The following is a 13,905-nucleotide window of genomic DNA, read 5'->3' on the forward strand; positions in this document are numbered from 1 at the left end:
CAAACTGTCATCACCTTGAACCAACATTCAATATACGCCAATTGCACAACACTTGTGTCTAATATCCTAACAACACCTTTATGTAAATTGATTGATCACATGCCATACATAGCTATCTTGTTAAGTGTTATGTTGTAGTATACAACATTAGAACAAACATGAACAAGAAAAAATAAAGAGAATTTTAAGCTCAATAATTCTAAACCCTAATGCAAGTAGATAGAGTCTTAGCAGAATCACAAAATCTGAGTTTATCTAGATTCATCGGATCATACTGATAGGATTGATATGATCGTGATTGGATGGCTAGAGGGGGATTGAATTGCACTTCGACCTGAAAATAGAAATTCTTTCTTTCTCTTACAAGTGCAGTGGATAAATAGGCTACACACAATGAGAGAAAAGTACAAATACTATAGATGATCTATATGGTTTGGAACCCCTGGTTTTTACTCCATGGCCTATGAACTCTTAAGGTGAGTCACCCCTTGATAGGGCTATAAATGAACTAAGCGTTCGTGAACAAGTTTGGTGTTCGGCTTAGTAAGAGCTTGTTTATATTCGTTCAATATACATAAGATTAATTAAACAAACAAACTTGAATAGCTCGTTAAGCTAAACAAACAAGCTTGAACACATGTGTTCAATTCGTTAACGTTCGTGAACAACGTTTGTGAACAACATTTATGAACAATGCTAGTGAACAACGTTCATGAACAATGTTCACAAATCATATTCATTAATAAAACTCTTTTCAATATGCTAAATAAATAATAAAATAAAATAAATAAATAATTTTAAATTATCAAACTTAATAACTAATCAAACAACTAAAAGTTTCAAACAATCAAACAAGCTTGAATTGAGAGCTTGTTAACATCTAAATGAACCAAGCTCAAGCCAAGCTCAAATCAAGCTCAAGCCAAGCTTGAATTGAGAGCTTGATAACATCTAAATGAACCAAGCTCAAGCCAAGCTTCAAACAAGCTCAAGCTCATAAAAAATAAACCAAGCCAAGCTTGAATACTCATTTCAAAAGCTTGGTTCATTTTAAGCTTGGCTCGGCTTGGTTACCTTATCAAACAAGCTTAAACACCTTAAAGTTCGGCTCGGCTCAGCTTGTTTACAGCCCTACCCCTCGAAAAGGCCACTAATTTTCTCTAATACTAGAGGTGGAGTCCTAAATATGAAAGTCTATATAAAATAAAACAAAACTTTGTGGAGTTGTTGAATGACCTAAGAAATATGACTTTGTTATTATCCTTCGAGCTTCCTTTGCCATTCCTTTTATAACCCTCCGAATGTACATGGATAAGTTTTCATAATTATTTTGCATTAATGCCAATTGACTCATTTAAGCCACTAGTCGATTGAAACTTAAATCATGGGATCCTTATCTATCAATTGCTGTCTTTAGTTTCATTGACACTCAAATCTTGTCAGTCAATTTAATTGGATAAGATCCTCTTCCAATCAACTCATTTTCAAATTCAATAGGGAATCCAATTCACTGTCCAATCAACTCAATCCCTTTAGTCAACTCGACTAAAATCTATTTCAGTTGACTCGGCTTCAAAGAGAGACAATCTATTTGTGAGCAATTCAGCTTGAGTTAACTCTCGAGTGGATTTAGCACATCAGGAGACCAGAGTCAACTTCCAGTTCATTGAACCATCGGCTAAGCTCTGAACTCACTGGTTCTTGGTGTAATCTTACATCTAAGTAAAAAACTATCTGAACCCTAAATATAAGGCATTTGACTCGCACAACTCAATTAAGAGCTTACCTTCGTAGGTTGATTTTGCTTTCAAAGTCAGCTCCCGTTACCCATCAGGTCTTAAGCCCTCTGATGCACTAAGTCCTCGGCTCGTTCGACAATCCTTCACTCCTCTACATAGTTTGTCTTCTTTCGGCTGTTGTCAACACTTCCTCCTCTATGTTCCTCATCATGCGATCCTTTGGATGTCCCATTCCATTCTTCTCCAATTTGTAGCGGACCTCTGGTCATTGATCCAATTAAGTTCCTATACACTTCATACATACACAAGTCATACGAACAAACCCAACTCAACTTTTTACCAAACACATCAAAACAATGTGGATGGACATGAACAATTAGGGCATGATTGCACTAACACATACATCATTCCATCAACATAAAAGCTCATAAAACATTGAATAAATTTCGCCATCCTTCTTAATTGAATAGTTTAACACCTAAATCATAGTCACAATGAGATAGAAAATTCCATCATTCTATAAAAAGAACATGGGAAGAATTATTTATCTATTAATCATTGCTAAGAATACACAGCTAAAGCCAGACTTAAATCCAAGAGAACCATATTTATGCACTGTCCACTGACAGATCTAGCATTCAACAAACTTTGATAAAAGGAACGTCAATAATATCATTAAAACCACAGTTGTGGATCTTATGAATCTGGATTCGACCTTACAAAATTGAATGTCAATTACTACCAAATGCTGATCCCAACGCAAATCAGGGAAAATTTGCTATCCGGCATGGATCATAAGTCGGAATTACACATTAGAAACTTCATCAACATACGATGACCCACCAAACCAAATCAACGATGATCTCGAGATCAAAAGGGTAATACAACCTTCATTCAGGGTTTCCTCATTTGAAGTTGAGCTGCTGAAACCTGCTCACTTAACCTTGACCTAAACGAATCTGATACCATTTACCACCCTTCAATTGCACAAAATCAACATATCCCAATTTATCAACATATTAATGGGCAACCTAATTGAAACAAATTTGTCACATGAAAAGGGTAAGAACTCACGTTTGCTAAATTTGATCCCTGATTGATGTCTTAAATGACTTCAGCTTGACATTATCATTTCCTTTCAGTTGCTAGCATCTTATTCTGAGCCTAAACAAATTCAACGGAATCATGTATTACATTTCAGGTTTAATTTAAGCTCAATTCAAATCTGTTGGACTCTAGTTAAGTTCTGTGTAAAACAGTATATTAAAAGAGTAATGGTTGATAAAAAAACTGCTAGTAAAATAAAGGCTTTAACAGCACATCAACTTAATTTCCATCTTTTTTTATAAACAAATAATAATATTTTTCTTAGATCTCAGCCCTCTCTATTTCTCTTCCCTTTGTCAGATTTTCTTTTAGGATTATTTGTAAAGATGATCTGTTCATTGGCCAGATTAGTCTATTCTCACTAACCTTTATTTTAAAATTTTGATCATGCTAATGTTTTATCTTTTCAGGTACTATGGCAAGAGTAAGGCATTGATGAATGATGTTACTAAGATAATCTCAACAATCAAGGGAAAGCGTGGAGAACATCGCCATTTTAGATTGGCTGAAAATTTGTGCATGAATTTGATTCTCTCAATACGAGATTTTTTCGTTGTCAAGAAAGAATTGAAGGTTTAACCATTTCTTGAGGAATTAGTATTAATGTCATTTAGATAAAAATTACTGCAAATTTCTTTCTTATTTTGGCTGATCTTACAGGGGCCAACTGATTTTACAGAGACAATTAATCGAATCACAATAATTAGTTTGGCTATAACCATTAAGACACGTGGAGTTGCTGAGGTGGAGCACATGCTTTACCTTCAGCCTTTGTTGGAGCAGATTATGGCTACTAGTCAGCATACATGGTCCCAGAAAACTATGCGATATTTCCCTACACTTATTCGGGATTTTTTGATTGGAAGGATAGATAAGAGGGGACAAGCTATCCAAGCATGGCAACAAGTGAGAATTCTTTCTACTAGGATCTTACATTGGTGTATGGATACCTTTGGTAGTTATGATGCAACTTTATTTATTTGTTGGGTTTTTAGTGACTTAAAGAACCAATTTATATGTATCTTTCTGAATTTGTAGTCAGACATACACCAACTTCTTTGTTATCTAAATACAGGAGTAACTCTTTTGCAGACAGGATGAAACATATACTTGGTGAAAAATTAAAATTGGTTGTCACAAAAGTTTCTTTTGTTGTATAACTCCTAAAATTTAACTTTTTAGTCAAATTCTTGACATCATTATAGGTCATTAAATTCAGTATTTGACTGAACATTTGTGAATGGATATCTCTCTATAAATTGCATTGTGTATGTAAAACAAAATTGTGCACAAGTAGTACTAAGAGGAAAGTAAAAGGAGGTTTAGAGGCGTGCATAGGTAAGTGAAGCTCAACATTCTTATATCTAAATTATGATAATGGTCATTCGTTGCTCCTTCTTTAAGCCTACTCTCTTAATTTGCAATGGAGCATACTCCTATAGTTAAAGTAGTGTACAAGTTTGAAAGGAATTCTTAGGGCAAACAGTTGTCCGAACGAGTGGGAAGAGACTATGGTATTTTCTATTTTTTGCTGGCATCTGTTATGACCTATACAATCAAAATTTGAAGGTATGTTTGGCTTTTAGTTGATTGTTATGAACAATAGTTTGATATTGCAAGCTATCTAAGTTGTAGTATCTATGAATTTTTTAATGTTCTGGTACCTATTCAGCTCTGCTTATCAATTAATTAAAATTTAGTTCTATTCACCCAGTCATGGTCTGGAACAAGTAATTGGTTTGTCACCTCGATAACTTTTGGATAAGTACCGTACTAGTATAATAAATGGTATAGATACATCTGTAGCAATATTATATTTAAAAATTTGTATAATAGTCTTGGTCTGTTAGTTTGACACATGCAATGCTGGACAGATCTGTCTGTCGGTTCATCTAAGATGGTATCAGACAGATTTGAACCTCATGCCCAGCATTACGATAGCAGTAAAATAAAAAGTCTTCTAAGCTTTATTACAAACTCATCCTTGACTGTCTGCTAATAACTTAATAAGCACTAAATAAGATTCAATAAAATAGTACAATTTAAAAGCTACTCCAATTGTATCATAGAAGCTTTGTAATGGCTGAATATATCTGAGTGATTCAAATTTCCATTCAGGCTGCCTTTATGGTGGCATTTACCAGTATGAGCAATTGCTGGCATGCAGATTGGCACTAATACAGTTCTGTGTCAAGACACAACACCAGCATTACCATCCATTGTGGATTGTTGAATACATGAATTCATGGTCTTCAATTTATGACAAGGTTGGCACTGTGACTAGTGTGAACCTATACTATGTGTTGTCACTACAATAATAATTTGGCCAAGCACCAAAACTGGCACCCCACACTGACCTTGATACTCGCTTGTTATCAGATAATTGTGGATGGTAATTAAAGATCTGAGATCAAGATGATTTACATTAGGACCGAAGGTGGCCAGCCCCCCCCACCAAGTTTTGTTAATAACATTATTTGAATATAATTTTTTTTTATTTTCTCAGTGTATATATTATTTGGCCCCTTTAAAATTAAATATGTGTAGTTGGCCTAACGGTAAGTTTTTTTTTTTTTTTCCTTTTAACACATGAGTTTGAATCCTTTGGAGACTAAATTTCAATTTTTTTTCTCCTTTATTTTTCACATTTCAACTAAATATACATTATGCATCTTTGAAGTTTTGGAAGGTAATTTAAGTTTGTAATGCTGTCATGCTAGTAAGTAAAAAGCTTGTCAATTTTGTAAGCTTGTATATATAGATTGTTTATGAATACAATTATGATCTTCAAGTTCTGTCCAAAGTCGAAACCTCGTTGAAAAGGACCAGGAATATAAAAGAAATATAAGTAAACAAGTACACAAGATTAAATATGCATGAGAATAATCAAAATAGGTGCTTCAATTCTGCCATTCCAGGCTGTTGATGAAAAATGTGAAGGTTGCTTTAGGTTCAAAACTCGTCTTGAACCTTTACAGTCTCAAGAAAGTGAATTTTGACTGTATCCATTGTTTTTTAAATAAGAGTTAAGGTAGCATGACTAGGTTATCTTTGTTTTTTTTACCTCGCCAATCACAAATGATTGCATGTTTGTATCTTTCTACTTTTGACTCACATGTGATCATTCATGCTGCCTATGTTGCTGTCTAACTGGTTTTTCTTTAACATGGGAAAGTGATATACTGATGGTTACTTGATTCAGTAAATAATATATATTCTTCTTTGATATTTATTTTGGTAATTTATTTTGTCAGGCAGAGACAACAGTTCTTAATCAATGTACTCAGCTTCTTTCTCCCTCTGCTGATCCTACTTATGTTATGACATACCTTAATCATAGCTTTCCTCAACATCGTCAATATCTCTGTGCTGGTGCTTGGATGCTTATGAATGGACTGCCAGAAAGCATCAACAGTACCAATCTTGTAAGACCTTATTCATTCATCTTCTACTAAATAGTGACCTGCTCGACCCTTATTTTTGTATTTCAAACTAAGTTATTGTGATTCCAGGGCCGTGTTTTAAGAGAATTGTCACCTGAAGAAGTGACATCTAATATATATACAATGGTGGATGTCCTCCTTCATCAAATTCAGATCGAGCTGCAACGCGGTCTTCCTGCTCAGGTTTTTTTTTCCTCTTTTAGAAACATATATATACAATCATATAATCTTTTGTTTTTTGATATGTGGAGTGCGAAACTGTTTGTTTGGATATGTGTGATGCAGGATCTATTATCAAAAGCAATTTCAAATTTTTCCTTTTTTATTTGGTCGCTTGAGCTACTTCCATTGGATATTATAGTTCTTGCTCTTATTGATCGGGATGATGACCCTTATGCTCTGCGCATTGTGGTATGCTTTGTCGAACACTTTATTGATATTTTTCGTTGGAGTATGCTTCTATTACATATTAATGAAGAAAATTCATAATAAGCTAGTGAAGTATGAGAGTGTGGCATCTTTAGTTTATCTCACATTGATGAAATTCGACTCCTTGTAGTAACATGGTTCTTTATATTTTTAATTTTGATCTTGCTTGCTATTTTGTTATATTTGCATTTAATTCATGTTAGGCCTAGCAAGGCTAATTTCAATCAGCATTTATGTTCCTGTTAAAACATATTGTGAAAGATGATATTTAATTTGTATGTGGAAGATAGAAAAGGTGAGTATTAAGTTATCGTTGAGATTAACAAACAACTTGTTCCATCTGATCTTGTTTGTGTTCATAACACCTTTTTCATTTTGGCACAAAGTTCAAACTTGGTCTTTAATTGAATCAAATTAATACCCAGGCATTAGAAATAAATTGTAAAGTTAGTCAATGTTGATCATTTGCCATATGAAAGAGAAAATAAAGCAAACAACTTGTGCTAAAACTAAAAAGATGTCTTTGCTAAATATGCTTTATGTGATTCCCCTTCAAAAGTGGCAGCAAAATATTCTATTGAGAAATTATAGATTTTCAAGATAAAAGGAAACAATCATTGCACAAAGTGATTATCCTAAAAGTAAACTTCAAAATAAATGAAGCAGGTGCCAGGAAAAAACATCCAACCAAATACTAAAATATCATAGATTCACCAATTACTTCAGCTAATAAATTATCAAGCATATACTCATAATTCTCATAAATTAAGCCCCTGGGGTAGGGTTGAGTTGGCTAGGGTGGGGCAAAATTGCAACCATAGGGCAAGGCAAGGATTCGAATTTCGGCAAAGCCGAGGAAAAAAGTCCTCCCTGCACTGACCATCTACAGTTTCCCGATTTACCTCCTCACAGATGGTCGTGGGGTTGACTGTGGGGCTGCTCGGTGGTGGATTCCACCTTTTGCTACCATAATTCTCATAAATTATCAGTATTATAGGAATTAAAATCTGTCAGCATTTCTTTTTTTTTTTATATTGAACATTATCAATTGTATTTTATTGATTTTTGTTTTAATGCATGATAAATTTTTTAATCACAGATAAGTCTTCTCGACAAGCCTGAACTTCAACAACGGATTAGAATGTACTGCACCAGTCGTTCTCCTGAACATTGGGCCCACAATCAACTTTCAAAAAGAGTTGAACTGCAAAAAGCTCTTGGCAACCATCTCTCATGGAAGGATCGGTGAGGCTTATTGTAGATGATTTCTGTTGTCATTCTATTTGTACATCAATGATTGATACTTCAATATCAATCGGATGTGTTAATCTTTGCCTCAAACTGTTTGTGAGTATCCAAATTTATTTCATGAAGTTGTTATGCTTTTCCTGTCACCTGCTTCCTCGGACTAGTACTTCTAGACTTATAATAAATGTAGAGAGAAATATATAACTGCTAGCATGGGTGGTACAGTGTGTAGCTTTTTCAATTAAGTAATCATAAATATTATTTCTCTCAAGGTTGCTGGCTAACTATCTGCACCTTTATATATAATGAGGACGTAGATAACCTAGATATTTCTCTGATAATCTCTTCTAGAATATAGTACACTAATTAAAATATTGCATTGTAGTTGAGTAGTTTGATTAGTGTAAAAGCAATGCACTTGGACAAGTGCTTGAGCTCTGAAACAATGCTAGTTTAGCTCAATCACCTAAATCATGCTCAGGAGAATTTTAACCTAGTATTGCCTAAGTGACTCTCATATGAACCACTAGGACTCATCTTGGCCCTTAGATATTGACAAAGATGACAAAGCTTACTAACATAGAACTACCTCCGCTAGTGAAACAAATGTCACTTGGATGACTATCAAACATGCTGCAACATAGCTAAATAATTTACTTATCACAATTCTCATACTAATGTTAAAAGTATATGATTAGTTCAAGAAATTATAAATGTGAGCAACATTCTATCTTAATTTAGTGCTTTGGAGAATACTTTTGTGCAGTGTTTCATGGTTAGCAATGACTTTTTCTCACAAAATGTGGTCTAAACAGCTAATGTTGATGAGATCTGATGACAATTTATTCCTCTTTCTTTGTCTCTCTCCTCCCTTTCTCTTTGTTATGCCCACTTAGGTTCTATATATTGACTGTTTGACATCACATAATGATGTGTGTTGTAAACAAAAGAACCCCTAAAACACAGCAAAATAAACCATACCTCTATCCGGTAGCCCGAATAACTCCCAAAAGAATTTGGCCAAGCCATCTCGACAACCATGCCTGGAACTGGAGGCAGAACAAGGAATATACACATGACAAATAAGAATGTAGCGAGATTCAAGAACATGAGCACAGGTAAAAATAGGGCACAACAGCATAGAGGTATCATCAACATTGTAGGGACATTTATCATCCAATAATTAAACCCAAAGAAATTCAGTGAAATTACAAATAAATTTTAGGCCTAATTTAAATTCAAATTAATTAGTTCTCGGTTAAAGGTCACAATAATTGATTTAGAGTTATATTTGAGCCTTGTTCACATCTCAGGATGGAAATATACTAACCTGCTAAGTTATTATTGTTTGGCAAGTCATTGCAGCTCTACGCAGACCAAGATTGATTTAGTTCAGGTTCATGACTAATCATACTTGACATAGATTACTCCACATATGTAGAAGATAAGAATCTCTTACTCTTTAATTTTTCTAATTATTTTCGTAATATACTTTTTGCAAGTAAGAAATTACCAATCATTCAATTTTGATGGGTTGAATCATAAAAAGGGCTATTGCAGGTACCCCACATTTTTTGATGACATTGCCGCACGGTTAATCCCTGTTATTCCGCTTGTAGTTTATCGGCTCATTGAGAATGATGCTACTGATATTGCTGATAGAGTTCTTAATTCTTATACTCAACTTATGGCATTTCACCCTTTGAGGTTCAGTTTTGTTCGTGATACACTTGCATATTTTTATGGTCATCTTCCAAATAAACTTATTCTCCGAATACTAAAAGTGCTAGATCTCACAAAGGTACATTTTTTTTCCTTTTTTTTTTCTCTTATTCAATGGGAAGGACTAAGGAGTCCTCATCCATTTCTGAGAAGAAAATGAACATGATATATATATATATATATATATATATATATATATATATATAATTTTTTGTCAATATCATCCTATTTTATTCTTGATTTTCAGATTCCATTTTCAGAGTCATTTCCGCAATATATGGCTTCGCCAAATTCTTCTGTATGTCCGCCACAAGAATATTTTGCTAATCTTTTATTGGGTCTTGTAAATAATGTCATACCCTCTCTAAATAGCAAATCAAAATCGGACTCTTCAGGAGATTCTTCTGGCAATTTTGGCCGTGCAACTTTAAATAGAACCCAAGCAACTTCAATTAGCAGTTCCGATGGGCAGAAGGCCTTCTATGAGAATCAAGATCCTGGAACATATACACAACTTGTCCTAGAAACTGCAGCTATTGAAATCCTCTCTCTTCCAGCATCAGCTTCTCAGGTAGTGGCTTCTCTTGTACAAATTATTGTCCACATACAGCCAACGCTTATCCAGTCTGGCAGTGGAATTTCACATGGGCAAACTTCTGGTCTTCCAACTTCACCTTCTGCTGGAAGTACTGAATCAATGAACACAAGTCGTTCAACTTCTTCAACAAGTTGGGTCAATGCTAACAGTTTTGTTTCAAAAAGTGGCTATTCTTGTCAGCAGTTATCTTGTTTAATGATCCAAGCATGTGGACTTTTGCTTGCCCAGCTACCGCCAGAATTTCATCTACAACTGTATTCTGAAGCAGCACGCATCATAAAAGATTGTTGGTGGCTTGTGGATGGCAAAAGATCACTGGATGAGCTGGAATCCGCTGTTGGCTATGCTTTGTTAGATTCCACATGGGCTTCTCAGGATAACACATCAACTGCCATAGGTATTAATTGTGCTAATTGGTTTATCATGAATGATCGTGTCTTTGGTTTGTTTGATCATTTATATGCGTTTTTCCAAAGTGTTTGGACACAAATTAGTCAAGTTTTGTTTTCTACATTTTTGGGTGCTGAAATAAGTGGCCGTTGAAAAGAAAATTTTTCAGGAAGAATGACCATCAGTTCTCTGTTTGTCATCACATAAAACAAATTTAGAAATTATTTGCTTGAAGAGTAGGCTTTAAATGTCAAAGTGTTTTTAAGGCAGTGAAGACAGTTTGATTCTGTATTTTGGATGTGTTTACTAGTAATGGAAGTCCAATAGGTTGTGTTGAAATGATAGGTGGATATGGTGAAGCCAAATAATGTCAATATTTTTCTCTGAGGCACCACAAGTATCTGTACTTTATAAACTTATTGATCTCATGGGATTAAAAATGACTAGCAAAGGCCCTTACTGGTCCACCATGAAATTAAGCATGGCCATTAGCTTCTTGATTTTTATGGTGCAAATCCTACATGTCCTCTTAGACTAACTACAATTTCTCGTCTATTATACATATTTTATCTACATTTTCAAGCTAAGTTGCTCCTTCTGTGTCAGGAAACATTGTGTCTCTACTGCATGCTTTCTTTAGCAATCTTCCACATGAATGGCTGGAATCAACACACACAATTATTAAGCATCTACGCCCAGTGAGTTCTGTGGCAATGGTCCGAATAGCTTTCCGAATAATGAGCCCTTTATTGCCTCGTCTTGCCTTTGCTAGGCCTCTTTTTATGAAGGTAAGATGGGAAATTTTTTTTTGTGCATGTTAATATGGAATTTTTGATTTTGCCAATTGCAAAGAAAATAGTATGAATTGAAGTTCTCATCTTACTATAGATGCATATACTAGCTAGCCATTTTGAAATCTTTAAAATTATACCTTTCTATTTACTGACACTGAAGTTGCATACCGGAACTAAATAATAAAAATGGCAGTCCGGTGCACGAAGCTCCCGCCGGTGCGGGGTCCGGGGAAGGGTTTATTATATGTAGCTTTACGCTGCTTTGCAAGAGATTATTTTCGAAATTCGAACCACCTCTTGGTCACGAGTCTAGATCCTCTGGTTCGCAATCCCTGATCCCCTCTTGGTCCCTTCCACAATTTGCACGTTGGATCGCGGTCGAAATCCGGCCAAAATTGGCAGGCATCTCCGCTTGTTCACTTTCTCATCCAGGTTATAGTTTGGGGTCGAGGCAAGTGGCTGGTTGTCGGCAGTGGGCAGGCCACCCACCTACTCGACGCCATATAGTCCGCCTACTGCTTGCCTCGACCCAAACTATAAGGTGAACCCAAGGGAGATCGCAGCCAATTTTGATCGGATTTCGGTTGTTTTCCGACTTTCAAATTGCGAAATAGATTAGGAGGGGATCATGAATTTGCGGACCAGAGGATCCGGGCTCCTTGGTCACTTTAACAATTTTACCATTGTGTCAAGACTCCCAGTTAAAATGGAGGGGAGCGTCGAGTGTTTTATGTGACCATAAAGTACCTCTTAAACTTAAAGGTAAGTTCTATAAAATCGCAGTTAGACTTGCTATGTTATATAGAGCTGAATGTTGGGGTATGACTCGAGCACATGAGCAGAAGATGAGAGTTGCAGAGATGATGATGTTAAGTTGGATGTGTGGACATACGAGGATGAACAAAATAAGAAAGGAGAGCATTAGAGAGAAAGTCAGAGTTGCGTCTATTGAGGAAAAACTCCGAGAGACATGTTTAAGATGGTACGGACATGTACTTAGACGACCAATAAATGCTCCAGTTAGGCGATATGAAACTATGATAAACATGCATATCAAACGAGGAAGAGGAAGACTAAAAAAGATTTGGTTAGCAACAATAAAACAAGATAAAATTTATTTAAATATAGATGATGATATAGTAGGAGATAGAGCTCAATGGCGTAAAATGATTTATACAGCCGACCCCACCTAGTGGGAAAAGGTTTGGTTGTTGTTGCCAAGACTCCCCTTTATATTGGAACTACACAATGCACTGCAATATTGCTAACCTGTAATTTACTTGAACTATGGAACATGCTGTAGTATTTTTATTTGAACGAGCCTACTATTTAAAGCACGTTCTTAAAATTGTGCTGCATCTTTGCTTATTAGTAAAATATTCAATGATATAAACCTGATATAAAGGTTTATCTGATATAAAGGCTCTCCTTCAATAAAACCAAACGAGGCAGTTTTTATTTAATACTGTGAAATTTGACCAAGTGACCATTTATCACGAAAGCTTAAGTTAGAAATGATATAAACCTATATAGCTGTGTTCTTTAGACCTCCCATGTATGCAGGCAGGTGGTGAACCTGGCAGCAATTTGGACACTCTCCGAATTTTTTGGTATTATCTAAACCCAAGCCTATGGATGATAATGTGTCCCAAATAGTTGCATTCCATAGGAACCCGACCCATTTAGTCAGGTTCGATTATCTGTTCATACTAATAATCAAGTTATATTATTGATGTAACTGAGTTACAGTTAGCTTCGTATGTACATAAAAGTGGGTACCTGTAGGAACATAAGTGCCCAAAACAGGTAGTTAATCATGCGCTCTGCGATACTTGCAATAAAACGTTGGTGGCATTTTTTTCACGTGTTGTACAGACGAACTTTACCTGCCATGTTCTCTTAGTTGGACTGGTATATGATGAAGTTTGAAGGGTGCTTTCCTATCCTTCTCTCAATCTTCTTAATCTATATTTTTTATTTTCTTTAAAGCATAATATATGTCCATTCACTTTAAAATGACCTATTTTTTTTATTTCTTATAGACATTAGCACTGCTGTTCAATGTGATGGCTGATGTTTTTGGAAAGAACTCACAGCCTGCTGTTTCTGCCGAAGCATCCGATATTAGGGACCTTATTGACTTCTTGTGAGTTTGATATCCTTTTTAGTTGGCTTTCATTGGTTAAAATCTTGTTCTATTTTGCAATATTCAATTAATTATTATTTTTATCATCATAATGAAATTATATTTGTCCGAACCATTAAGATTCAATGCAAGACTAAATCTATTAAGTTATTTTCTGCTACGATTTAATTTTCATTTGTGATATTCATTATCATCATCAAGTTGTTTATCCCAATGCACTTAAATCTGATCCCTTTAATTAAATCACATTTCTCTATATGGACTTATATTTTCTTTGGTCTCTCGTACG

The 13,905-nt window shown here is 35.1% G+C and overlaps 1 protein-coding gene across 2 annotated transcripts in view; it reads left to right on the plus strand.

The window, feature by feature from the left end:
• LOC121997631 (mediator of RNA polymerase II transcription subunit 23-like) overlaps window positions 1-13,905 on the plus strand; it is a 50,949-nt gene that overhangs the window by 36,249 nt on the left and 795 nt on the right. For both annotated transcript variants that reach the window (XM_042552142.1, XM_042552143.1), the window contains 10 exons: window positions 3,257-3,419; window positions 3,507-3,752; window positions 6,101-6,271; window positions 6,359-6,472; window positions 6,575-6,700; window positions 7,818-7,963; window positions 9,527-9,767; window positions 9,936-10,683; window positions 11,283-11,464; window positions 13,513-13,616. In XM_042552142.1, coding sequence (XP_042408076.1) covers window positions 3,257-3,419; window positions 3,507-3,752; window positions 6,101-6,271; window positions 6,359-6,472; window positions 6,575-6,700; window positions 7,818-7,963; window positions 9,527-9,767; window positions 9,936-10,683; window positions 11,283-11,464; window positions 13,513-13,616 — 2,241 coding nt within the window. The remainder of the gene's footprint in view (window positions 1-3,256; window positions 3,420-3,506; window positions 3,753-6,100; window positions 6,272-6,358; window positions 6,473-6,574; window positions 6,701-7,817; window positions 7,964-9,526; window positions 9,768-9,935; window positions 10,684-11,282; window positions 11,465-13,512; window positions 13,617-13,905) is intronic.

Source organism: Zingiber officinale, chromosome 6A, assembly GCF_018446385.1.
Source record: "Zingiber officinale cultivar Zhangliang chromosome 6A, Zo_v1.1, whole genome shotgun sequence".
In the NCBI taxonomy this organism is placed as follows: domain Eukaryota; kingdom Viridiplantae; phylum Streptophyta; class Magnoliopsida; order Zingiberales; family Zingiberaceae; genus Zingiber; species Zingiber officinale.